Here is a 27737-nt window from a genome sequence, read left to right as displayed (position 1 = left end):
CCTGTGAGGTTTTTTGGTTTGGTTGCGGGCTTCGGCGCTAACATTATTCCTCTGGTCTGGACAGGGCTGAGCAGAGCTGTGTGTGCATCTGCGCCGGTTTGTGTGGGCGCTGCTTGTTGTGATGGAGTGATTTAGTATGCATACGTGTGGGCAGGTGTGATTTTGTGCATGTGAACCATGAAGGAGGAGGGAGCTTTGACGCCAGAATGTGGAGGTCAGTCCCTCCTGACTGGTGACTCTCATCATTACAAACCTGCTCCAGGGTCTTTAGAAACCTGTTATCTGGATGTGCTTCATGAGAAAAACCTAATTCATATCTTTAAGTTATTACTATCCAACAATAGCAGAGAAGCCTATAGTGTTTACAGACTTAATATCCTCTGTGGACGAAATCTGTTGTGCTTCAAATCAGCTGGAAGAAAAGTAATTGTAGCAATACTAACGGTGTGTTTGAAGCTCTGTGGGGTGTCTTTAATATCTGTCAGGAAGAACTGGATAGCTGGGCTTTATTAGTTTTTCCTTTGATGAGGAGTATTGGTTATTTACACAGCGAGCCAGGCTCATACCGTGAGCTGTGCTTGATTAAAAGTTCTTCTTTGTTTGCCTTCCCACCTAACGGAGAAGAAGAAAGCTGTATAGACGTGAACAGGTTGAGCACCAACTTCAACTTGCGTGGTTGGTGACACTCTAAGCTTTCAAGCTCTCGTGTTAACAGAAATAATCCATATCATGCTTTTTGTTCATTTTCATCCCAACCAATGGGATGTGGTCCAGTTATGTGCTTTGCTAAGGACAATAACGAGATTAATAATGTGTTATTTTATAGATTTTCTCCCCCTTGCTGCTTCCAGAGCTCAGGCTCAGGAGGTAATACTGACAAATCCAATTAAATCAAAAATATCCATCAATACTGAGACATTAGTGTGCCTTCAAACCATGTTAACACATAGTGAAAGCAAATTCGGGATACAATGTTATCATGTCAGCAGGACCCTGGAATTATGCGAGAGAATTTAAAATAATCATCAAGACGCAACAAAACAATACTGATATGTACCAGCAATAGATACATAAAAAGCAGCAACATTTTGTGTTTGAAAGTTTCACTTAAATGTAAATCATCACAAAAGTACAAAAAAAGTTAAAAGTTTGGTTGCTTGAACAAACCTCAAATTCGCTTTTAATCATAGTTTACCAAATTTAAGAATTTATTTTAGTTATTTATTGCGTCTTTTTGGCATTTTGTCAGTTTACTTCGAAGCTGATTGTATTTGCTATCGAGGGCTGGTCCGAATCGCAATTTCTGTGCTCCGGATGTTCGAGCCTAACCTGGCAATAGCCAGATTAATAATTGTGTAGTACTTGATAGTACTCCACAATAGCAATCTGGGACCGCTCCCTGTAAATCCGTTCAGAGGAAAGAGGCACGGATTGGACAATGCAACAGTATGTCCCGCCTCTGACAGGTTTGTTTTTAGCCAATCGCGGGATCTTCACAACGAGCAGAGCCAATTGGTAGATTAAACTCTTACCAAAACCCGTGGGTAAAAAAGCACAAACATCTTTACCATCCATAAATGCGCAAAGCGCCTCTCGTTGTTCTTCCTTCAAAGAAGCGATAGGAGATTCAGCTAAAACTGACTTAATAGCAGCATCTACACGATCGTTGTCCTCCGTTGCCATGTTTGTTTTGATCTACTGGCGCTTGGTGTCGTCTAGAGTGCTGTCGTCTTCACACCCGGATATCCCGCCCCACACACGAATACTGCTGCGTGATTGGCCCGTGCCAACTTGGCTCTGTCCGAACAGTGAAAGCGGGAGCGGTGCAAGATGGTTTCTTGAGAGATTTGTGAACTCACAAATATCGCGAGAAATCAACTTGCTGGCAAGGTTAGTTCGAGCCCAGTTAATGACGAACATCCAAGCATTCAGCTTCTTCATGTATTACCACAGTAAAGGGAATTTAAATGAACTCAAATACAAATTAAGCACTAATTTCGAAAATGATATTGCATTTATATGTATTTGTATATTTAATATATAAATGAGACAGGTTTTTGGCATTTTGTCTTCTGTTAACAAACATGGATGGATCTCAGAATTAATTTTCGGATTCCACCACAGCAACCGAATATTCGGAATGTCGGATATCCGGGTCCAGCCCTATTGCTATCTTTATGCAATGTGTATCAAAGGAAGATTATTCCTTTGTCCCGCATTAATTTTTATTTCTGCACGTAAATGAATTCATTTATGTGTTTTTCATGTTGTCATCCTTAAAATGATAAATTATCCAGTCAAAGTATGGAGCTTGAATTCAAAGCAAACCATTTTTCTGTTTAATTTTTTTTACTAATTATCAATATCAGCTAAAATGCAATGTTTTATCATGATTAAAATTTCAAGTCCGCATATTATAGTAGCACCACTCGAGTTTTCACTGGGTTTTGACTCAAACTACAAGATAAAAATGATTATCATACCAGGAAACTGATATATTATTAATATATCCTCCTCTCTGCTTGAGGCTGGCTCTTCTGGTTCATTGCCAGTTTCACAAATCACTGCACCACTCAGCTGGAGTCCTCATCCCCTGTCAAATATAGTACAAATCATTGTACCCACCAGACTGCCACATCATTGCGAGAGACGTATCCTGTACATGGCTTCGCCTGGTGGCTTCTTGTCATTTTCTCTGTTTGTTCCTGGCCTTGAAATAGTGTTTGAGCACAGCACTTGAGTAATTAAACTCAGTCGCAGCCAATCACTGCGTGGACACCAGACAGGCCTGTCGTATCTCCGTATAAGAGGAAATTAGAGAAATGATGAGTGTGATATTGCTAATCAGGCCGCCGTGCTTTGGTTTGTCTATGTCAAGAGGTGTTTCACTGAGGATGCCAATGTAGCTCCAGTCCCTTTGCCCTTCTTGACATTCACCAATGGCGCTTTTCCACTCGCACATATTCGGTTTGTGAGGTTTTCCATTAGGATGTAGTGCCTGATACCGGATACTATTTTAGTACCTTCTCAGCCGTCGTTCCAAGCGAGCTGAGTCGAGCCGATGATGTGACGTCTACAGACTGCAGGCCACTGATTTGACAGGGAGTGACGACACATGAGACCTGTACCGTGGGCGAATGAAGAGGTCGAGTGGTTTCTGTCTTTGGTGGCGAACCAAAGAATACAGAGGGAGCTGGATGGTGCGACTGACAACGAGAAAGTTTATCAGGAGGTCTTCGATCGGATGGTCGCCCACGGATACAGCAGGACAATGAAGCAGTGTTGGGAGAAGCTGAAAAAGCTCCAAAGTGACAGCCGGAGTGGGTCAAACTGGAGCTGTTGGAAGTGGTTTAGCCAAATGGACATCATTTACGGGTACCGACCAGCGAGCAACAGGAGGGAGAGTGGCCTCGACTCCACCACTGCGTTATTCGAGACCATGTTTGAGGACGGTGAGGGTTTTGTGACTCTACCCACGATGAGGGGGTACTCAATTGTAATGGAAAACGACCTAAACCGAGTCGAGCCGAGTAGGTGCGAGTGGGAAAGCGCCTCAAGACTTCCCATGCCAGGTCGTCCCATTTCGTCTTCTTGGCCTTTCCCTGTCACCTCCCCTCTCCTCTCGGTACTAACTCTCATCAGTCCCCTCTCCCTGCATCTTTTCCACAGCTCCTCTCCTCACCTTTATTTTCCATCTTCCCCACAGCTCCAGTCTCTGCACCCCACTACTGTATTCTACTTTTCGCTTTGTGCTCCCTCCTTACCTCTCTCCTTCTCTTCCGCCCACTCTCCCTGCCATAAGCACCGCAGTGAGGATCCATATTGGATTATTGTGTTAGGCATTAGCCTCTGGGTTGACAGTGTAATTGCCTTCATCCACTGGGGTCCCTGTAAGCCTGACCCTGCCAACCTTGCATTTGCATTTCTACAGAGAATACAGGAGGATCTGCCCATCAAAAAAAGCTGCAGAGATTCGGTCGTGATCGCAAACTTCTCCTCAAGTCAGAACAAGAAACCGCTCATTTGGCATTCGGCTGGTCAGTGTGTCCACATGACCGAGACATGAACAAACTAGCAAATCAGAATCCTGTAATCATCTCCTCCAACAGTGTTTCTACTCATGGCTGAGGGCTAACTCCTACCACGCTAGATAAGCGCAAACATTCCTCATGATTTTATATGTTTCACACTCACTCGGCATGAATATGTATGCTGCCTTCAAGCGCTCGATGTTTTGGAGGCTGTTAAAAATCGATGCTCGCATATCTGCCACATCCTCAAGCTGACACTCAACCTGTTCTGTCAGGTTTATATTAAAAAAGTAGTTGCTTTTCAGTCCTTTCTGTTAAAGACCTGTCTCTCTCCGTCTCCCGTCCCTTTTGTTTCCCTCTCAGGGCCGCTGCACGCGAGAGAACTGCAAATACCTCCACCCGCCCGCTCACCTGAAGACCCAGCTGGAGATCAACGGGCGAAACAACCTGATCCAGCAGAAGACGGCGGCCGCCATGTTGGCCCAGCAGATGCAGTTCATGATCCCCGGCACCACCATGCAGCCTGTGGTTAGTGTGGAATACGACGTGACTCACTGAGAAAACAGCAGTGAAAAGTTTTGTCTTTTGTCCCGTTGAAACATATTCGCACATCACGTTGCGCAATTTCCCGCTGAAATCGATATTTTGCAATATTTGATGTTTGCCTTTGAAATTGCGCAATGCAGCGTCTTCAAACTGGTGATTATTTTGACTGAAGGGCATGATTCATTGAGAAAATATGTCAAGTCTGCCGCAGTACATTTACACAACCTTCAATTTGATACTTCGCTGTTATCTAACCTCGCAGATTTGAACTGTTTTTAGATCATATCTCTGCCCAGGAAGATCATAAATTTGTTCTTCCAATTATTACGCTTATAAAGCCCTCCTGCAAATCACAAAACTGCCCAACTGCTCTCGCTCAGTGGACTGTGGTTGCGCTGGGCAGCTGCCAGGTGTGAATGTGTTTAACTGCATCAGTGTAAGACTAGCTGAAAAAAAGAACATGTGTGCTCAGCAGAAAAATCTTCCCGGGATACATGGAGGTTAAAAAAACTCAAACTCCTCTCTTGTTTCTACCCTCATTTTCCTCTCTCCCCACTTTTTCCTCTCTGTTCCCTCAGCTCTCTCTCTACCTGTCACATTCTCTCCCTCTTCCTCCCCCTCTCATCTTTCTCACCCACCACCCTGTACAGCTGCGCCCTCTATTCGTTTGTCTTTTTTCTCTTTACTTCTATCCCTCCTGTACCCTTTTTACGCCTTTCACCCATCGCTTCCCACTGTCACTCTCTACATTTATCATTTCACATATCTGACCTTCTGTTATGTTAATTAGAAACAAGTGTTAGTAAACTTTTCTTTCCGTCTACAGCAGACGTTTCCAGTCAGCCAGGGCCTGGGTTCCAGCACAGGGTCTGAGCTACACGCCTTACCTGACCCCGATGTCCCACAGCATGAGCCTGGTGCCCACAGACATCCTGCCCAGCACCCCCGTTATCGTCCCCGGCAGCCCGCCCGTCTCCATGACCGCCGGCTCCTCCTCCAACCAGAAACTTCTGCGTACGGACAAACTGGAGGTGACCCAAACCAATCAAAGTCCTCGCGCTTGTAAACAAAACCAGCATGGCGGCTAATTATAGCTAATGTTCTCTTTGAGGTTGTGGAGTGTAATTATGGCAACGTGTTAATGTGATTAGGTGTGATGGGTGTGAATAAGATGAGTGGTTGAATGAGCGTCTTTTATAGCTCCAGAGCATTTGCAGGACAACCAGTGGCCTGTGTTTTGTTATACAGTAGTATAAAAAAAACATGTCCAGTCTCCAAAGTCTTTCTGCAGAGGAAAACGATAAAACTAAATGCTAACTGCCTCACCACAGGAAGACGACACACTTTAACCTTTAAATTACATGTAACTTTAAAGTTTAAGTTGACTTTTAACCCTGTAAGACCCAAAAAGAAATGTATAAAAAGCATAAAATAAATAAATATATGAAGGGTTTGTTTGTAAAAACAGATAACTCCATTTTACAAATTTTCATAAAACTTATTTTTTTTAATTGTTGACTTGAGATAATAATAATAATAATAACAACAATAATTTATTTTTCTCGATTTTGTCATGTATTTTTCTACTGGGTCAAATCCACTCAACTTCAGTTTGATTGAGATTATCTCAAGTAAACAATAAAAGAAAAGTTTTCTGAAAATGTATCAAAACTGAGTTATCTGTTTTTGCAAATGAACTCTTCAATATATAAACCAACAATAAAAAAATGTAAAAAAAATAAAACAAAGAAATCATATATAAACTCAAATATAAGAAGATTGAAAAAAAAAATTCTAAACAACATAATAATAAATTTCATGTATATACACAATAGAAAATAATAATAAAAAACTAAACAAAACTGATGTTGTGTTTTTGCAACAATGGGTTTACAGGGTTCAATGCAGCTTCTTAGAGAGGAGATACCATCAGACAAAGACCTGAAAAGACAAGGAAGTTCTTTGCATTCTGGTTAATAAGCAAGTAATTCATAATATGAATAAATACATTCTGAAATTGCCTTGAAATACACACAAATAAGCAATTCTGGCTTATAAAATAACATAAAAATATTAAATCTCACCTCACCTTTATGTAAAAAAATTTGGCCACCAGATATCTTAGTTTTGTCTGTATCATGTTTTCATTTTGGATAAAAGCTTTAAAATACACAGAAAAAGTATTTTTTTTATTTAATTAGCACGACTAAGCTCAGTACCTTTACATTAATCTTATCCTTGAGCATAAGATGAGCAGCATGATTATAATATACCTTACAGATAATTACTGCTTGTGTAAGAGACATGATGCAGACAAATGAATCGTGTGTTTACAGTGATTTAAATTGGAAGCTGCCAGACAGCCACAGTTAGCCTGGGACAGTTACAACAACTTCAGCCATCTCCGTCTGCCCCCCTGGCAAACGACGCTGAATGAGAATAGCTCGGTGATTGTGAAAGGAGCGCATGAGGAGGAGTTTGGGCTTTCTTTTTTCTTTTTTTTTTTTCCCACTACATTTATAAAGATAAACAATAATCTCCCCAAGACCTGGAGGTGATGCGTAGGTGTGTGCCTGTATGTGTTTTTCTGCCGGAAGTGCTATCACTTAGCAACTGAATGAAGCAGGCTCTAATAAACAGTATCCCTCTGAGACACTTATACATGCCCACACAAAGCCATCATGTGCGTGCATACGTGTATGTGTGCGCGCTGCAGTTTTTTTTTTTTGCTTTATTGTCGAGTCTGTGCGTTTCTGCTTGTGTGTCTCGGTCCAGAGTGAAAGTCAAAAGCAGATCCCCCTGTGTTTCGGCCCAAACACGGATCGGTTCAGTGATTCCGCAATCATTTGGGTTCGACTCACTTTGTGGTTTTGTCGAGCCCTTTCACACTCAGTGCAAACTCATTTATAGTCCCTTAAATAATACTTTTGGTGCCTTTTGCTAGAACTTGGACATTTCACAGACTTTTCCAGAAAAGATCTGCAGCAGAATATAATATTCGAATGGTTATGCGAAACAGCAGGCGCCCGCCTGGTATGGTGTCGGTCCTCAGGTCCTGTAGGGTGCACGGTGAGGTTTTCCGTGGATCTGGCTTGTTCCAGCACATCCCACAAATGCTTGATTGAGATCTGTGGTAGGTTTTTATTGTCATGTTCCTCAAGCTGTTTCTGCCGGGGAAGGCGTTGGTCTGCAGCTACGTTTAGATGGTTGGTACATGCCAGAGTGGCATCCACATGAATGCAAGGGCTTCCCAGCAGCTAGTCGCATTGTAACGAGATGATCAGTGTATAAGATAGATAAGATCTACTTTATTCTTCCCCGTTTTTAGTAGGAATATATTAATGACCATGGAAATAAAATATACAGTATTTCACAGGCGTGTTTTTAGTATTGCGCCATGTTTTGTGAATGTTCCTCAGGAAAATATTAGAAGTTTTACTGATAAATATGTAATCACTTAGAACCGTCATGCCTTGTCACACAAGCGCTCACACCACATGAAGCAGCAGCAGCATAGTTTAATCTTTTCTGCTTTTTACTGTACAGATATTCATGCACAACAACATTCTCCTCAGCGATAGAAACGGTAACGCATTATCTTGTCAGTTCCCGATTGCCTGTCAGAAACCTATGTGAGCGTATTTCTATTGTGGAAAAAATATCAGCCATTGTGTGAAAAGGACTTCGCCCTATCATTCGGTATTTAAATACACCTCAAAGTTCTCATTGTCTGACAACAAAATGTCAAAAACCTTCAAAATATTTAATAACATTATCAAGATGTCGACTCTGACAGAGTCACCTTGCTAGTTGGCTGACTTCAGTAAGAAAGCGTGATAAGAATAATTGGAACCGGATGCAGCTCATTCACTGAATACTTATGTCAGGGACGTCAAACTCATTTTGGTTCTGGGGCCACATTCAGCCCAATTTGATTCTTAAGTGGTGACCTATAAATAAGCACAACTCCTAATGTTTCCCTTTGTTTTAGTGCAAAAAATGTTCAAATTAAACAATTATCTTTTTACAAAACATCATCGAAACAACCTGAAATTTCTGAAGAAAAATACGTTCAATTCCAACAACATAAAGCCTCTGTTTATCATTCCACATTACAACTGACAGATAGCGGTGTTTGTACAAAGGAACACAACATTTAGTCACAGGTATGACGATAGAGTATTTACTTTATGATCAAAACGGCAAAAGTCAGACAAAAAAACAGCAAAAGCAAGCTAAAATGTTATAAAAATGAGACACAAAATGACAAAACGAACACACGGCATGACAAAATGAGACCAAATGACACGAAACAAAACAAAAAGTTACAAAGCAACAAAAAATGGCAAAAACAAGTCAAAAAAATTGCACAAATGACACAAACAAGACTAAAGAGGACAAAAGTGAGAAACAAAACAACAAAAAAGTAGACAAAACGGAAACACAGAACGACAAAAACACGACAAAAGATTCCAAAAATGACACACAAAATGACAAAAGAACAGTGACCAATCTGGTATTTTACTTTATTATTAAAACAACTTGTCATGATCTAGAAATTATTTAAATTTATAGTTTTACAAATTTACAACCTGAAGTTAATGTCTTCTCTGTAATTTTTACACTTTACAAACTCATCCCATGGGCCGGATTGGACCGCCTCATATTTGACACCCCTGCTTTATGCGATTCTGCTCATTCTGTGTATTCACAGTCTCTATATGTTTCTGTGCGCTTCTTTGTCTCCTCTCTCTGCGTGCATGTGTCCATCTATGTCCGCCCACACGCCTCTCCTGCTCCCAGGTTTGCCGCGAGTTCCAGCGGGGCAACTGCGCCCGCGGCGAGACGGACTGCCGCTTCGCCCACCCCAGCGACAGCCCCATGATCGACACCAGCGACAACACGGTCACCGTCTGCATGGACTACATCAAGAGCCGCTGCTCGCGCGAGAAGTGCAAGTACTTCCACCCCCCGGCCCACCTGCAGGCCAAGATTAAGGCCGCCCAACACCAGGCCAACCAGACAGCTGTGGCCGCACAAGCCGCCGCCACAGCTGCAGCCATGGTGAGCGCTACGGCACCACAGCCCACCTACTGGTGACTGCACAGTGGCAGACAAGGAAAATCGCCAGTGTATTTGTATCTGTGAGCAGATTTCACGACTTCTTTAGAGTGCTTGTAGCAATTTTCTGACATCTCGATACAGGATAGAGCTTTTATTGTGAAATCATGGAAGAGTTTTTAATGGTGAGACATTAATATATACAGAAGCACACTTAATAAACTGCATACAAGCACGGGGGTTCAGGTAGAAAACTGCTGACTGTTTAAGCCCAACAACAGCAATTTCTGTTTTTGGAAGTAGTGTTATTTTTTCTTTAGATGTATAGGCTCATTGAATACACACTCATCTTGACTTACACACTATTTTGCTGATGACGACACTTACAGTGACATAAAAAATGTGGAGCACTGCTTTATTACTGCACAAAAAAAAGAAACATACCCACCTCTGCCGGTTTATTCCAGTGAACTCCAGTGTACAATTCACCAACAATAGTCATCCCCAAAGAGAGGCCGTTGTGTACAATAAGCAGGGTTTAGCGAGAACCTAAACGCGCCGGTATAACGCCGCCAAGAGCAATCTGTTATTATCTCTCTGCAGTCCTCTTTTATTTTCCAATGCCCTTGGTTCATACAGAGACAATATGTCGGCTCACCACCCCACACCCCCCACCCCACACCGCTGCTCTCAATGATAAGTGCGGTTCTCTGCAGATCAGTGCAAATTGAATCTGGGATGGATGAGGATGTAGCGTCGCGGATGGTGTGGGGGGGGGCGGGGTGGGGTGGGATTACCCTCCTTTAGTTGGAAAAATCCCCCAGAAAGGTGGACAGACAGAGGGTAGAAGAGTTTGGCTGTTTCCCCACCTCTCTCACCCCTTTCCCTCACCCTCCTCCTCCAGGCTCTGAGTGGCTTCTTTAGAATGGTCCTTTGGCTGCTGCACTCGCACACCTTTTTTTTTTTTTTACTGCACCAGTGTGCCGACTGACCTTTCCCCCCCTTCCATGGCATGGGCATGCTTTATGCACCTACCTCTCATTGGCTGGCTCCCATCGCTGCTTGCTCCCTTCCTCTCCTTCCTCTATGAGCGCCACAGCGGTGGGCAATAATACGACGGTGAGGTTAGCTCTGTTTGTGCACATGCTAGCGACTGCATGGAAGAAGGAAAACAGCAACGAATTAAACAGGCATAAATAAAAGACAGCCCGAGACCCCGAGGCACTGTAACTTGATGTTGACCTGACAGTGCTGTTTTCTTAAAGGTACAGCGTGTACCTTAGCGCTTCCCCGTCAGGTACACAATGTCCTGTCAAACAGAAATATTTAGTTTATGTTCCCACTGTATTCTCCTTGAAGTCCTATCCTTTGTTCTCCTCCTATGTTCCTCATAGTTTATCAACTTTATGACCCAATTCCCAAAGTACCTTCAGCAGTAACAATCTGTGCGAGAGGTGAGCAGGGTTAACCTTAGGACAATGACTTGTTTAGTCAGCACCTTTAATCCAATTTTCTTTGAGCCCTTTTATTGAAGCAGAGACCCATAAAACCTGTATTGCTGCACTGCTGCAAATAGGTAATATCATTATCCATGATTCACTTTTTTAAAAGCAAATAGAATAAAGCATACCGTGTAGATAAGGTTACACATTATGATACGGTTTAGAGTAAGAAGATCCTTTTTCCGAGGTTATATTGTTTACTGTGCCACATTATGTTGCTTTGCCATGCTGTGATCTTCTCCCCATCGCAAGTCAAATGCAGTCATCTTTGCTTTTCATGCCACTTTAATAGACCATCTTCCATTTGAACAACCACACTGTTGAAGTCTGTTAACTCTGCAGTGCATCAGCAATGCATTGTTGCTCTTTAATAGGATCTATACCTGTAGAAAATCCACATACATGAAGCAAGAGGCTTGTGCATGGACCTTTCTAAGTGCTGTGGTCATCACATCCATGTCATCTTTTTTTTCTTCTCAGCAGTGACATCAAATATCAGGACGTTTTTAATAATAACTTAGGCTAGCTTGTGACTAATCTCAGATAAAGCTGTGCTGTAATTGCTTCTAGATTTTAAGATATTTTAGATGCAATCCAGAGGAATTTGAGAATAAACAGAGCTCCACATTCTGTTATTGAACGTGCCTCACATCGTGTCACCTCCCCGAGTTCATCGATCACACTAACAAGCCACATGATTCAATTTGAGGATTTGCAACAACCCTGCATTAAAGGATGTGATTGGTGAGCTGCTTTTTTGTTCGGATTGTTAGCACTAATTATCGTAGCTGCCACGATGGGGACAGCACTTCAGCAGCCTTGAATGTAATTGTGCTAATGTGTAGTTTAAAACGAGCCGGTTCTTGGTGCCGGTTGTGAGGGCAGAGTTGATAAAATGAGGGGCTCACATCCCAATCTGTTGTTGGACGTGTTCTCAGGCCCAAAACCGCCTCACATCATCCACGTAGAAGTCCTCCAGCAGCACTGTAACTACTGTGTGTGTAGTCGTACTTTTCTACAGATGTCACATGAAGTGTCAGCCCAGTATTGATAGTCTGTTTACCGTACTGCTTTTTGTTCATGCGTAGATATTTTAAAACTTGTTCAGACATAGCTGATGTTACTTACTAAATGCTTTCCCAGTAGTGTTGAAGTACGTCGTAGACTCTTGCTTTTTTAACCAAAGGTTAATGTAGAGGCTTTTTTTTTGCTTTTGTACTAATTCAAAAAAAAAAAAAGTAGCAATGTTTCTTTAAAGTAAACAAAACAGATTTTTGTTTATGTGCATGCCTATTGTTTTGTATGTGGTATACTTGCATTCAGATTATTTTTGTTTTTGTTTTTTTCCTTCTCACCTATCCACAATGCAATGCTGTCCCCCATGACGCACCTCTGCTTGCTGTTACCTGTATGTTAATACGCTTGAATCCCATTGGCCCACTGCCATCATGTGCTCGCTGCCTGCTAATTAAAGACTCAGTCGACTGCCAAAGCAATGAAGCGACCCCTCGAGGCAACTGTAGACCTGGTACTTTGACCTTTCACCTTTTGCTTTGCATGTAGCTTCTTTAATTGTACTGTAGCCACTCACAAAAATTTAATTTGGCTCTTTTGCTTTTTGTGAAACCCTGTAAGACACTTAAATGTATAAATATTTATCATTTACGATCACCAAGTGGCAACTCTTAGTAGAATGTTTTGTACATTTGTTACCTGAAAAACGTAATGCTAAAGTAACTCCAGCTATCACTCTACTTTCTTTAATGTGTTGTTGATGATTGCCTTGCTATGGTGTAGTTTCTCATTGTCCTTGTGATAGTTACACCATTTTTGCCTTGTTGTGCTGTGCATAGACCAATAACAGATGTAGAAAATGTTAGTGTTGGCTTGCATGAGTTTACGTTCAAATCTACTGTGCTTCTGTTGTGTGTTTGTGTGTGTTTTCGGTGGTTAGGCGTTTCCCCACGGCGTCCTCCAGCCCCTACCAAAGAGACCAGCACTTGAGAAGAGCAACGGAGCGAGCTCCCTGTTCAACCCCAGTGTTTTGCACTACCAGCAGGCGCTGGCCAACGCACAGCTCCAGCAGCCCGCTTTCTTTCCCACAGGTAAGAGCTCCCGATCGATGCACACACCTGCAGGTAGAAGCACTCAGGTATTCACAGCATGCACGCCAACACACAGATAAACCCTTAACCCTCATGTTGTCCTGCGGGTCAAAATTGACCCATTTTAAAGTTTAAAATGTGAGAAAAAATATATATTTTCACGGTGAAACTTCTGATGTCCACATTTTTAACATTTTTGGGAAATGTTTGAACATTTTTTGGTAGAAAAAAAAAAAAGTTAAAAATGTTTCTAAGAACATTCACATAAAAATCAACCAAAATCCAGCGAAATTCGCTGGATTTTGGTTGATCTTTATTGATATTCTTAAAGAAAAAAAAGGAAGTTTTACTGATAAATATTTAATTGCTTTAGATATTTTCAGGATTTTTTTAGAAGATATTTACTCATTTTTAAAAAGTTTTCTTGCCAAATTTGGGTGATTTCTTTAAAATAAAACTTTTAAGCAATTATTGGGTTTTTTTCCTGAAGGTTTTGCAAATTTTCAGATATTTGGGCAGTTTTTTTGCTGAATTTTGGGATTTTTTTTCAGACAAGGAAACAGTATTTTTTGGTGGAAAAACAGAAATGTTAAAAATGTTTCTTAAGAACATTCAGAAAAAATTGAATTTCGCTATTAGATATTTTACTGATATATATATAATCACTTTAGATATTTTAGGATTTTTTTTGGGAAGATTTTTACTCACTTTTTTGAAAATATTTACAAGAATTTTCTTGTCAAATTAGGTTTTTTTTTAAAGCGTTATGTGTAAAACTTTAAAGGGAAGCATTTAAGGAATTATTGGAATTTTCTTCCTGAAGGTTTTGCAAATTTTTCGAAATTTGGGGAATACTTTTGCTGAACTTTTGGATTTTTTTCAGACAGGGAAACAAATCCTTTTTGGTCCTCGTAAATGAGGACAACAGGAGGGTTAAAATATTCCTCTGTCTATCATAAACTGATCTTTTTAGACTTTTACAGACACACTCTCGTGATTATTTGCATCTGTTTGGTCTCACGTTTCTTTTAGAACTACACTAATTTGAGTGATGCGTGTAAAAAGCTCCACTGTGAGCATTTTTACCATTCCCCCGTGCCATCCCTAAACTTTGATCTCCTGCCTGCTAATATAAACATGTAATTGCTGCCAGGTGGAAAAGCAGCGCAGGCTTTGATCAGAGCAATAAAAGATATGATATATCACCACATAAATATGACACACCAGCCAGCAGACTCTGGAAAAATGTTTAAGCCCCACTTTGGAGGACAAAGCTGTGCAAGAACGCACATTTTCAGTGTGTATTTAATCTGCCTTGACAGATGCTGATATTGAAAATAAAAAAAAAGCAATTTTGTTCCAACTCTCCCAAATTAATTCAGGTCCTCTTCGTCATTCCTCTTCAGTTCTTTCCCCGCAGCAGAACACTCTCACTGTCTGCTCGTCACACAGAAACTAACAGTAGCTTGAGGGCCCTCGGGTCGCCCGCTAAGTGAGTTAACTGCAGCTAATACTGAGGCCTGCAGCCACACTCATGAGTCATGAGGATAAGACTGCTACCCCTCACTCTCCTTACTACCTGCTCTTTTTGTCTCCCTTGGTTTGAGATGCCTGACGGCCCTTCATCCCTCCCTCCCTCTCTCTGTATCTGTGTGTGGGAAGTCGCCCTGGGTTAAAGTCATCTTTGCAAATCATTTATTTTTTGTTGTTTTTTTTACTAATCTGTTACATTTCAGATGGGTGGGGTTTCTCCATAATATAAAAGACTGAGGAAATATTTGGATTTATGAGTATATTTGTTTGCTGTAAACCCTACCCATCTTCATTTGATCCAAATCTGAATGGAGGCCTGTGCACATCATTCTGCTGACGCTGCATGATGCTGCAGTATTACTCTCTCTCTCATTAGTTCCCTCTTTTTTAGCACTTTAAATGACTTGTATTGAGTTTGATTGTTTTTTAGTTGCAGGGTTTTGTGTTTAAAGTTGTGAGAAAGTGCTCTGGATGCACCAAAATGTCCAGTCAAGTGTGAGAATTTGGCTACTTGTGGATTATTGAAGCATGTATCAACTTTATAAAAGATTGAGCCAGTTTTACTTTAAACACATTGTGCAGTTTTATTTATAAATGTGGTACCAAATCATTGCTCTCTACCATTTAGAAACACTCTATAAAGATGGAAACGTTTAAAGCAGGGGTGTCAAACTCATTTTAGTTCAGGGGCCACATTCAGGCCAATTTGAGCTCAAGTGACCAGTTAATTCACAGCATAATAACCTGTAAGTAACCACAAATCCAACTTTTTTCCTTTGTTTCAGTGCAAAAACGTACATTCTGAAATGTTCACATTTATGGAATTATCTTTAGGAAATATCGTTAACAATCTGAAATTTTTTGAGAAAAAAAAGTTTCAATTTGAGCAATGTTATGCCTCAGTTTATCATTTAGACATTACAATTTACAGATCAGTGTCTATAAGACACAAAACACTTGGTCATCTGAAACTGAACAATGTAGTCTTTTACTTCCATCATCAAAACGATTAAAGTCAGACAAAAAAAGACAAAAAAACAACAAAAGCAAAATGAAATGATACAAAAATGTGACACAAATGACAAAAACAAGAAACAAAATGACAAAAAATGTGAAGAAACGGCATGAAACAAAACAAGAGAGACAAAAAATTAGACAAAAAGAGTTACAAAGTGACAAAAAAATGGACAAGCAAGAAAACAAGACAAAAATTTTCACAAATGACCCAAAGGAGACTAAAAAAGGACAAAAGCGAGAAACAAAACAAGGAAAAAAGCAAACACAAAAACACAAAAATAAAACAAAAAACGAAAGCAAGACAAAAAGAAAGTGAAAATGTTTGACACCCCTGGTTTAAAGTAAATAAAGCACGTATTATAAGTACTAATACATGACTGACTATTTCTCCATTTCTGTGTATGTTAGCTTGCTTTAGCTGCAGTAGACAATATTTTCTCACTAATACAGTTTGTGAATTCCTCTGCTTGCTTCCATCATAATTAGCCCACATCGCCACCGAGTGAAGTCTTTTTTTTTTGTCTTGTCTAACCTTGTTGTTCTCCTCCCTCTCGATTAACCCATTTATTTCCTCCTCTCTCTCCCTCTCCTCCCTCTCCTCTCTCTCTCTCTTTCTGTCTCCCTCCTCCTCCTCTCTGTCTTTCTCTGCATGAACACAACAGGGTCAGTCTTGTGCATGACTCCTGCTAGCAGTCTTGGTAGGTCCTGAGCTTCCCATTGCTCTCTTCACACACACTTGTCTGATTTTTTTGGGGGAGGGGGGTTGTTGTTGTGGGATGAGCGGGAGAAATCTGCAAGCCCTCGCAGGTGAGACAAAATGTGATCAAACTTTATAAAATGTGCTCAAACTATGCATTTCTTCTGGCTAATGTCCATTTGTGTCACCTGAAAGAGCTGCGACTTTCAGCTCTTGTTTCCCTACTGACTGACTTTCTCGCTAATGACTGTTTATGATTAATGTGGATAATAAAGTACTGCAGACTGATCTGTTCTTAAGCTGTAGGATAGCTTCTTGTCTGTTTGCTGTGCTGTGTTGATCAGGAAATTTAAATCAGTTTCCCAGAGAAGTTACACACGACGGGAGCCACAAAGGGGATGGAAATTAAAAAAAAAAAAAGCAACGAATGATGATTTATGAAGAATTTGGTCATAATCCACCAGAACCGCATGTTTTTAGCCTGTGCGGTGAAGTAGCTGCTTTGATTTCTGGATTAAAACACTAAAAATTCCCACCCCCCTGCTGCCAAAAATGTCATCGATTCGTGGTAATTGTTGTTATTTGCGCCCCCTTAACTTCTCTGGGAAAAACAGCAAACTGATTTTCCGTATAAATTTCCTTACTTGTGATTGTAACAGCTTCTCTCCTCTTGTTTTTTTTGTTTTGTTTGTTTGTTATTTTTTCTCCCATGCTCTCTTCTTTTTTTTCCTTCTTTCTTTCTGTCCTCCTTGCTTTGCATTGTGAATGGTTGCATGCCATCTGCCGGTGTAACCCTAAACGATGGCTTGCTGGCTCTCTGTAACATCCGCCACCACCACCACCACCACCACCACCACCATCAACAACAACAACAACAACAACAACAACAATAATCGATACCGTCGACATGCACACAAACACCTCAACTGTTACCATGGTTACCACAATGCTCCACCGACCTGTCCATCGCTGCCACCTCCTCCTCCCCCTCTCCCCCTCCCATCTCCCCTTTTCCTACCCTCAAAACAAAGTCCCAATGATGTACAGTGCTACGCCTGCTACTGTCTCTGCAGCAACAACTCCTGCCACAAGTGTCCCCTACGCAGCAACAGCACCAGCCAATCAGGTTTGCTCCTTTTAAAGCTTCTTTCATCAGTCCCCGGAGCTCTGAATAAGTACTGCCTTCTAATAGCGAGCTGCAATAACCTGCAGCTGAGCCTTAGCCCACGCCCAGCCCCTCCTCGTCCGTCCACTCGCCTGCAAAGGGCGAGCTCACGCTGGCACGAAAGCCCGCATGTGGGCGTTTTCCTAGCGAACGCGAAGCTAAAAAGGGGGCTACCTGAGCAAGAGCCGGTGCCAGTGCATCAAAACAAAACAAAACAGAAAAAAATCCATTCCCAACAAGCACTTCTTCAGAGCTCCCACATTTGCAAGTAGTAGTTGTGTTGTGTTGCACTACTTCCTGGTTTTGTTTTTTGCATGTTCTGTTCTAAGTTTTATTTTCCACTTTTTTCTCGTTGTTGTCGAATAAGCCTCTCCATCTGCAGCAGGGGCGTCATCTGTACCGCTTGTGTGCTACGCAAACATCCAAGCAAACACATACAGGCAATTTCTGTTCGTAGCAGCCGCTGCGTCGGATCTCTTCCTGTTTGAACTTTTACCTCCTTACCTTTCCTTGGGTTGTAGGATAAAAGGGGAGGATAAATCAAGTGAGGAAGCAGTTCTAGGCTACGCTCATCGGAGGGAGACAGACGTAGGGAAAATGATCACAGAAGCTGTCTAAATATGGCCTCTGATCGGCGGCTCTCCTGTTGCTGCGTGTCAGCAGGAGCCAGGGAAGCAGGGCCAGGTTTGAATGCCAGAGTGACGCATGTGTGCCCCATTTTAAACCTGGAAATTTTAACACAATGCTGGCACTCTGACCTCACACAGCTGGTAATCATTTACCGGTCGTTCTGTACAGAGGTGTCTTAAGGACACACAGATGAGAAGTGTTCCATAAGTAGAGGTGGAACTGGAAAACAATCATGCCCTTTGCAGTGAGTGCAAGAAATTTCCACCACATGGCCTTCAGAAAGAGTCTGAATTTAGGAAAACATTCGGCTCACTATTATTATCTCTTTGTATGTGTCGCCTTAAAATAAATGGGTAGTGTAAAATTGTACTCAGAACAGTTGTAGGGATCAATAGCCTAATTTTCCATCTGTTTCTGCACCACTTCTTCTCACTACTCCTGTTTTTTCTGGTGTTCCTGCCTTAGTGTACAGAGAAAACATGCTTTAAGTTATAGAATGATGATCAGTGATTTTTAAATTAGTCAATTTAACACTTCAAATAGTGCCGATATCCTGTCTGAATCTAAAAAAATAGAATGAGGACTCTGTTTTTATGAAATCAGGGCGTTCATTTTCAACATATAGAAAGGATTTGTCTGTGATCCCTCTTCCATCATTTAACGAGGCTCTGGTCCCGGTACTTGGTGCTTTATGGCCCCTGATAGGTCGGCAGTGTGTGCACTTCCCGTGAGTCACCGTCTCCTGTAATTGGCATGCAGCAGCAGTAGCAGCAGGAAGCAGAGCTGCTCTTTAAAGATGCATGTGGGACAAGGAGCCGGAGAAACACTGACGTCAGCCCTCGCTGTCTGTCTCCGTCTGTCCCCCCGTCTTTCTCCCCCTCCTCTCGACAATACGTACACATCGCTGTAGCTAGGACACAGTTAACGCTTATGAACATCAGCCCTGCTGCATTCAGGACACACCTTGTTTACTACACTCATCTCCATCATATGGTTCTTCAGAAAACACACCCAGGCTATTTTTTTTTTTTTGAAAGAGCACATGCCGCTGACGTCACTGTTTTTGCAGAAAATAGTCCCAAAAAATCCTGACTTTGTACTAATGATACCCGGCTAGCATTAGCTTTTAGTATCCCCTTGATAATCGCAATGCTTCTTTAACATAAATCCTGGATATTCATCTGTGCATTGTGATTTTAGAAACAATACTCAATCTTCCAGTGGGGATCTGTGTGTTGTTATGTTAAATAAGACTACAAACACACACCCAGATGAGGACAGGATGTTTCAGACATGCTGAGAGGTTCAGAGTCTGGTCAACTCGTGACCCTGTGAACCATTAAGTGACATGATAAGCAGCAGCCAATCACATCGCTCCATATCCCAGGCACAAATTAACCATGTGGTACCATTGCTAGAGACTGGTGACATCAGTACATTGAGATTCTGAAGCTGCGGCACCCTCTACTGCCAGAATGTTGCATTAGAAACTGTTGACGATGACTGCAGTTACTGAACTGATGGGAAAACAAGTTGATAGTCTCAAGGATAATTACAGATTGTTGTACTTCTGAGCAGCTCTTCAGCTACAGGATCAGAGTTCAGGATCAGACCTGCTATTATTCTTGTCACAGTTTATTTAATTAACAAACCACTGAGATCTCAAGCCATTCGAATAACTATGATAGTAATCTGTAAAATAAAAGAAGCACCAACGCTTCAAAGCTCCACCATGGTTCTGTAACACCAGTGTGACTGTGACAGGTGCTGTCTTCTGGGCTGAAACATGCTGCGAGAATCACTGCACCAAATCTTTGGCAAACAGGACCTGCAAACAGTTCTCAGTGTTTGTTTGTACCGTCCTCTCTCGTTAATCCCACCCATCTGGCTCCCTGAAATATTTCCCTATTTCCATACCGCGCCGCACTACATAGCGGGCTTTTCCTCTCAGCCCGAGCACATCACACGCTCTCCCGCTGTGGTGACCTCCTGTGATGTGCGATGCGACCAGTGGCTTCCATCCTTTGCTGGCCGTCCATTGTCTATTAACAAGCACCGTGCGGCTTTGTTGTGTGTTGGCTCGCCGCCAGCGGCACCCACATGATGGCAGCTCTTCTACCTGTCCTCCCTCACCACCCTCAATGGACAATCTCTGTCTCACTTTCTCTTCTTCTCTCTCTCTCTCTTTGTTGTGTGGTGGATTAGTCTTTATCTCCTAAAGAGTGAATACAGGCAGAGGTGACCAGAACAGGGTCAAATGCTGTTTGCGAATAGTCGGAAGGTTTTGGTCTTATCTGCATGAAACACCAGGCAGGTGGCGTCACCACAACTCAACAACTAAGGCAGAATAATACTGTTCAGGGACAAACATATATCTCTCTGTTTGCCTGACCTTTCTGGGATGTTTTTGTGGTGGTAAAACTCCACTTCACTCTGCCCTTAAAAGTTCATATTGGACAACCCCTACCTTCCAGATGCAATAAGTGCAGTGAACATTTTGCACTTTTACTGACACAAACAAAGGCTACATCCACACCGAAATATCTTCTTTCTAATATACAGAAGTGGTCCTACATTTGTGCCTAGCATCCACACTGCTGAAGAGTTTTAGGATCTTCAAAACAGAGACTTTGAGGAACTATAGCCAACAATCTTGATGCTCGTAAACTCCCAGACTTCAAGACACATTCCCGCTAAGTACGTGAGGGCTTTGGGATGTCTCACTGTCACATCATCGAGTGCGTGAATGCTCTCATGGAGGCGTTTCAAAGCTGTTATGTGCCCTTTCTGTGAGTCCATATATCTGCAGATTTTCCTGACAGACTTACCCATAGTTCATTGCAAAGTTGGTGACATTTCAAGGGTCAATATATAATTGCGGGACTTTTTGTACCATAGTTGCCAGGTATCATTGCTGACATTTTTGCTATTTTCAGGCCTAAAATCAACACCTATAACCAAACACCACATGGCGTTTTTAGAGAAAGATTCTTCTAAATATTAGATATACAATTGAAAGTTATTTATAAAGATATTGTAGTAAATCTCTTGACACATTTGACTCACACACTACTTTATATCAAATTACTAAGAAGCCTTGGAGTCTTGCCAGTCTTTTCTTCAGGAGGAAATGACATCATGCAGAGCAGGTCATGTGATCTGGAATTAACACACTTCCTTGAGAGGTGTTTTTGTAATGGGGAACTTAGTTAAAAGTGATATAATTAGCAATTTTCCATCTAAAATTTAATATATTGACAAAAACTAAATATCTGTCATGATTATCTCAACTTAATAAAAAACACAATCAAAGCTATTTCTGAATAAGCTCATTTTATTATTGTTTAGCTGATTAGAAGGTGGTTGTTATTAAATTCGGACAGTTATTTGGTTGTCATTTTTTATTAAGTGATTGTTTCCATTATAAATAATTATGAAATTTGTACAAACATAATCATAATGAGCATAAAAAACATTTTTACTTTTTTTACTTTTCATAAAAATGTATGCAAGATATATCCCATGGGCCTCAAAAGTCCCTCAATCATATCTTGACCTAAAGGTGGTTGTCCCACCCTGTCCTGGCTGTTTACTGTTATGGTTATTTATTGCAGATTTGTAGAGAAGTTTGTATTTTCAATCAAACATAGGACCTAAATTTTTCATGGCTTTTGGTGATTTTCAAATTCAGTTGTACTTTAAACAAGCTGTATCCCAATTACACCGCAGCTATGATGTCCATTGTTCGCCTACGAATTGAGATTGGGTTTGGGCTGATGACGCTCATTTTTGCTTTCTGATTGATTATAACATTTCCCCTGATTCGTCCCATCAGCCTTGACTACCAGTGGCTAATTTAACATAGATAACAATTTAATTTTTTATGACTTCTTTCTCTTTTTCGATGCGTCACTTTGTTCACACATGACCAGGGTACGCGGCCATGTCACGTCATCTGGACAGGGATTTTCTATTTAAATAACCGTTCTGAGTCAAAAACATACAAATGTGGATGTAGCCAGAGTATAAGTTTGAGATTGCTCCAAGAAAAGTTTGAAGTCTGCCTATTTTGACACTTTCTGGCCAATTAGTTGGGCGTGAATGTCAAATTTTGAGTTTTGAGGAAGATAGAAAAGTTGTCCAATCATCTAAGAAGCACTTTTGAAGCATACTGAGCCTTTAATTGGGCAAAGAGGCAAATCTCGTTTGATTTTTAGAAGAACGCAGCAAAACATCAGCTTCACGTCATTAGATATCTTCTTATATTATGTTTCCTTGTTGCAATGCAGAATTCGTACACGGACACTTGACACTAAAACTTCCTCTCGTTCTCCCCTCCTTCTTCTTCTGTGTTCCAGATCATCCTGAAGTAAGCATGGGGAAGGGAACGGAGTGTCACGAAGCTGCACTAGGAAATCCAAAACAGCCCCTCTGTAAATACTACCTTACCTCTCCCATAGAGGTCCAGCAACCTGCATGCTAAGAGTGTAACACTTCAATTTAACCATAAGAACTGCAGTGCCGGTGTAACACACACACAGAAAAAATACAACAATATATACTGTATGTATTGCTAGAAAAAAAAACTATTAACACGAAAAAGTCAAAAATATTCTCATGTATAGTACATACATAGCACTATAGAGGTCATTTTAACAACCCAGAACACCATGGATCCCCTCTCTTTCTCTCTCTTGCATATTTATTCTAAAAACCTCTGCACAAAGTTCATCCCTTTGGTTCGTAAAAAAGGAAAATCAGTTTGATTTGCACTATAGGAGGCATATAGTGCTTAAGCCGGAAGAGTCACAGGAAACCCAGGCACAACCACACCTACGCACTCAGCGCTTTTTGCGGTCTTTTGCTTTTTCTCTCTCTCTCTCTACAAAGTTGAATGTCCTTGGGGCAGACGGGGCTCATGTTTTCTTAATGCGACTGTCCCTATGAAGGGTTCCTCCATGACCCTCATCTGCCCCAGATGCTGTTAAGATGCCATGTCGAAGCTTATCCTCCCCTCCCTCCCTTCCCTGCCAACTTTTCATCTCCGGAAACATCTTGCCAAAGTCGCGGCTTGGAAGGACTCGGCCGAATCAACCTGCCAGAAAGCAGAGCCACATTCAAACACCCCTCCTAATGTTTCTTTCTTTTTTCTTTTTGCAAACACAACCCACTCGCCCTTTATTTGTTGTGCTGCTGGGTTCAGATTGGGAAGACGGCGCCCAGTGTTGACAGAAGATAGTCGTGGCCATTACCGAGAAGCCTAAAGGCTCGGCTCCGTGCCAAGGGCTCAACAAAGCTTGAGGGTTTGTTCCAGACATACCAAGCCTTGTGTGTGTGAGTGTGTGTGAGTGTGTGTGTTCGTATCTGGATGGTCTGCCGGCAGACTGGGACTTGAAGCGAGGTCTAAGCAGGTGATGGCAACACCAGGAGAGTTTTTCTCGGGGGGTGCGGGGAGGGATTTAAGTGCTAAGACTTAACAAAAAAAAAAAAAAACAACAAAAAAAACGGTGCATTTGACGACACGCTCGTCAAGCAAAAAGATGACTTGAACTTCGACTGGAGGGCTATCCGTGACCGTCGGTTGTCCTGTCCAACCCTACTATCACCGATAATCCTGTTCCATTTTAGAAAAAAAACTGTAGAAGTGCCTAAAAAATGCTCATCAATGACTCATCCGAGAGTGTATCACTTAAAAAGTCACACACAAACTATACCTGGTCGTCAGAAGCCGCACGGACTCTTTTTGGGGACAAAAAAACAGACATTTTGGAAGCAGTTTTCTAGCAAATGGCTCATTAACATCACAAGTGACTTTATCGAAAAGAAATTTAAAGAAACGACAAATCAAAAAATAGCTTTGTAGAATGTTTGGTGTACCATCGTTTCTTACCATGGTTTGAGTAGTTTACATGAGGAACGTGAGTGAGATAAATAAAAAAAAACGTATTGTAAACTGTGTAATGTATGTAAAAGTGTCTCTTATTTTGAGAGTTTATATTCATGGTTCTAGAAATGTATTCAAAGTTATTTAAAGATTTGTGTTGTTGTCTACTATCGAGGTATGTTTGAACCCCGCCCAGACCCTCCACCACCTCCACCTCCTGGAACAATCATTCGTTTCTCAGCCAACGTCACAAAAATCTTTGTTTTTGTTTTTTTTAACGAAATGCGGCGCGTTTTAACTAAATTTTACTTCCCATTCTCTCAAAATTCTGATGTAATTTCATGGTGCTTGATTAACATCGACAATCCACAATCATACTTTTATTTTTTTTTTCGGTTTCATTCACTTCGATTGTCTTCATTCTGATGTGTGTGTAATATCCGTGGAAGGTGGTGAAAGTTCTATTTTGTTGTAATTTATCTTACGTTACTCTTGGTCAAACTTTAGTCGAAAAAAAAACACAAAAAAATGTTGTAAACTATTCTATTTTGAAATGAATGTAATTTATTGAGCTGTGCTATGTTCTGCACGGTTGGTCATTTCAAGGTCTAACCTGTCAGGTCAGCCAATGAGAAGCCGCACACGTCTGAGGGGCGGGGCTTCAGAACCCGCCAATAGGAAAGCTACTGGATCTCTCTTGCCTTCTCATTGATTTAAAAAAACTAAAAACAAAAAGATCACGGGTGTTGCAGTAATGAGCATAGTTATAGAGTTGCTTGTGTTGTTGGACAAAAAAAAATGTTTATTGTATAGATGACATTTTACCAAAAAAAGCAAAGAAAATTTCAAAAAAGATGTACTTTTCACTCTAGTATAATAGTATTTCATAACAATATTAAGTTGTTGCTGTGGCAACCAAACGTTGCAATTACTAAAGTTCGGTATTTTTGTAAATGACATTATTGTTAAGTTGATTTTTTTTGTTTCTTTTTTGCTAGAACACTGTACACAAGGTAGATTGTAAAGAAGATACGAACATTTCTTATTCTTCACTGAGATTATGACAATGACCTAATATTTTCATTAGCGAATAACAGCCTCTATAGCGCTGTGACTGTAACACTTATAGATTTAAAGTCATCAATGTTACATAGATTGCATATAAATATATATAAATATATATATATATATATATATATATATATATAAGAACTAAATAATCTATAAATTAATAAGTTCAAATGTACCACTCTTCCCCCGACGAAGGACCTCTGGGTTCTACACTTTTATTTGAGGCGTATGTATCACTAGAGTTTAGGATTGCACTTTCATATTGTTTTAAGATCTGTTTTGTTCATTTCCTTCAAGGGTTTCCGATCTCTGCACCATCAATCAAAAGCAGATCCTACGTTTTGCATGGGAAAATGATATTTTCTTTTTCTTACTAAAATGATAATGTACTGAATGTTTCTAGTGAAAAAAAAAGTCTGTACACAAAAATGTCCCCACGATGCCCTTGTGTATGGAATCCTCTTGAGATGTAATGTTTTTTTTTCTTTCTTTTATTTTGAAATGTGTTGGCAATGATGGTAAAAAGAAAAAAAAATGTAAGCACTTTCTGAGCAGTTGGTCAACTGAGCAGACTCAGCTTATCCAAACACTTTGCCTTATCTTGAGTCCATCGTGCTTAAGGTTTTATGTTTTTATGAGCTCTTATAAATTTTATTAAAGGGACTCCATTGGGTCTCTCTCTCTTCTCAAATCCCTTCAGAGTTTCATTTCAGATGTGTATCTTTATATCGGAAAATCATTTTTTAAGGTTTTAACGTGTGCGTCGCAAGGCCAAAAGGAAAAAGGAGGGTGGCTGCAGCAGAGTGAGCAGTCACGTTTGGATCTGTAATGACATCTTTTTTCGCCCCATTGCCTTACAATGGAAGCGTTTGGAGAGTGTGATCCACAGCTTTAGCCAGCAGAGGGCGCTACACTGGAGACTAACTGGACTGTTGCAGTTTCCCAACAAGACATGACGACAAATTTGACAAAAAAAAGACCCACATTGGATTTATAGTTTCAGTGTAATCATTTTTAAATGTATTCTTTTGCATATATTTTGTGCTATTTTATGTTTCTATAGTCAAAAATGTTTCTTTGGTTCCAGCAGGATAGTGTAAAATCTATTGAAAGAAAGAAATAAAGAAAATCAAAGGAATTTCTGTGTCATACGGATTTTTGTTTTTTACACCCCGACCCCGCATGAGAAGTTTACAGGATTGTAATTGTGTAAACTGTGGCCCAGTGAGGCTAAACATCCTTTGACTGGAATATCTGTGGTTCAGAGTTTTTATTAGAGAGCCTCTCAGGGGTCCTTCACTGCTCCCTGAAGCCTTCAAAGTAAACAAACCTCAGATCTTATGGGAAGATTTTGAAGGCTGCTCGCATTTAAGTAGATCCAAGCGCTCCAGATTTCAGCTGTTTTGCCACAGATGATAAACATGATGATAAGGCCACAGACTGGGACAAGTGAGTGCTTTCTATTATTTATTTTCTATGTCATTTCCTGTTACTGCAGTGGAGCAGTTTCTGAAAAAAAGACACAGGTATGAGGGGTGATTAATACCACAGTGGCTCTAAATATTTACTGTATATTTTACTGACTGGTTTCTCTACTCTTTATGATTCAAATCTTTTCCATTATATTTATAAAGCACCAATTACAATTGTGGTTGTCTGAAGAAGCTTTACAGAACCCATATGCCAGATTTTTGTGAAGCTACTTCACTTCCTATTTACCTATTTATTTCAAGTGAAGCTATTTTATGATGCACTTTGTGTGGGGCTTTGATATACAACATGGGTCAAAAATGACCCATACTCAATAGAAAATGGATATCACTTGACCCATGTTGTCAATCAAAGGGTTAAATACATTTTGCAGAAACAACCTCTGGTAAATAAACAGGTGTAAAGTTAGCAACTAGCAGAAAACATTTACTAGTGGAACATTTAGCAGCTGAACAGCCGAATATTTTTGCTCTGGAGATGGTGGAGACCAACAACGGAGCAAAAAGATAAAGAATGTTGTGTTTTCTGCTTATTTTGCAGAAGCCATCTTTGGTAAACCAACAGATGTTAAATTAGCAGCGAGCTAAGTAGCCAAATATTTTGTTCTGAAGATGGTGGAGACCAAAAACAGAGCAAAAATATGAAGAATGTGTTTTCTGCTTATTCTGCTGCCTCCTAGAGGGCAAAAAACAGTTTTGCCGAAACAATATTCGGTATACCAACAGATGTTGAGTTAGCAACTAGCTGGTTATAGCAGCTGAAAAGCCGAATATTTTGCTCTGAAGATGGTGGAGACCAAAAACGGACTTAAAAGATAGGAGATGTTGTGTTTTCTGCTTTACAGAACCCATGCACCTGATGGGTATGAGCATAATAAGGTCAAAGGCTCACCTTTTGATCACAGATGATATTTTTAGGGGAAAACTGACTGCTAGAAACCAAGAAGGAGACGCTGGGCAACAGTGGTGTTTTCAAATTCACTGCACATAGCGAACCTCCCCTGT

The 27737-nt window shown here is 40.8% G+C and overlaps 1 protein-coding gene across 1 annotated transcript in view; it reads left to right on the top strand.

Annotated features, from left to right (window-relative positions):
• mbnl2 (muscleblind-like splicing regulator 2) overlaps positions 1-26380 on the top strand; it is a 62104-nt gene extending 35724 nt beyond the window's left edge. Inside the window, 7 exon segments of the mRNA XM_022195660.2 lie at positions 4395-4559; positions 5404-5439; positions 5441-5608; positions 9381-9641; positions 13095-13245; positions 17566-17618; positions 22646-26380. Coding sequence (XP_022051352.2) covers positions 4395-4559; positions 5404-5439; positions 5441-5608; positions 9381-9641; positions 13095-13245; positions 17566-17618; positions 22646-22660 — 849 coding nt within the window. The 3' untranslated portion in view covers positions 22661-26380.
• The last annotated feature ends 1357 nt before the right edge of the window (positions 26381-27737 follow it).

The sequence above is a fragment of the Acanthochromis polyacanthus genome, chromosome 22, assembly GCF_021347895.1.
Source record: "Acanthochromis polyacanthus isolate Apoly-LR-REF ecotype Palm Island chromosome 22, KAUST_Apoly_ChrSc, whole genome shotgun sequence".
NCBI classification, from domain to species: domain Eukaryota; kingdom Metazoa; phylum Chordata; class Actinopteri; family Pomacentridae; genus Acanthochromis; species Acanthochromis polyacanthus.
Note: the sequence above shows the minus strand (reverse complement) of the source record. Positions and strands in the feature narration are given on the sequence as shown.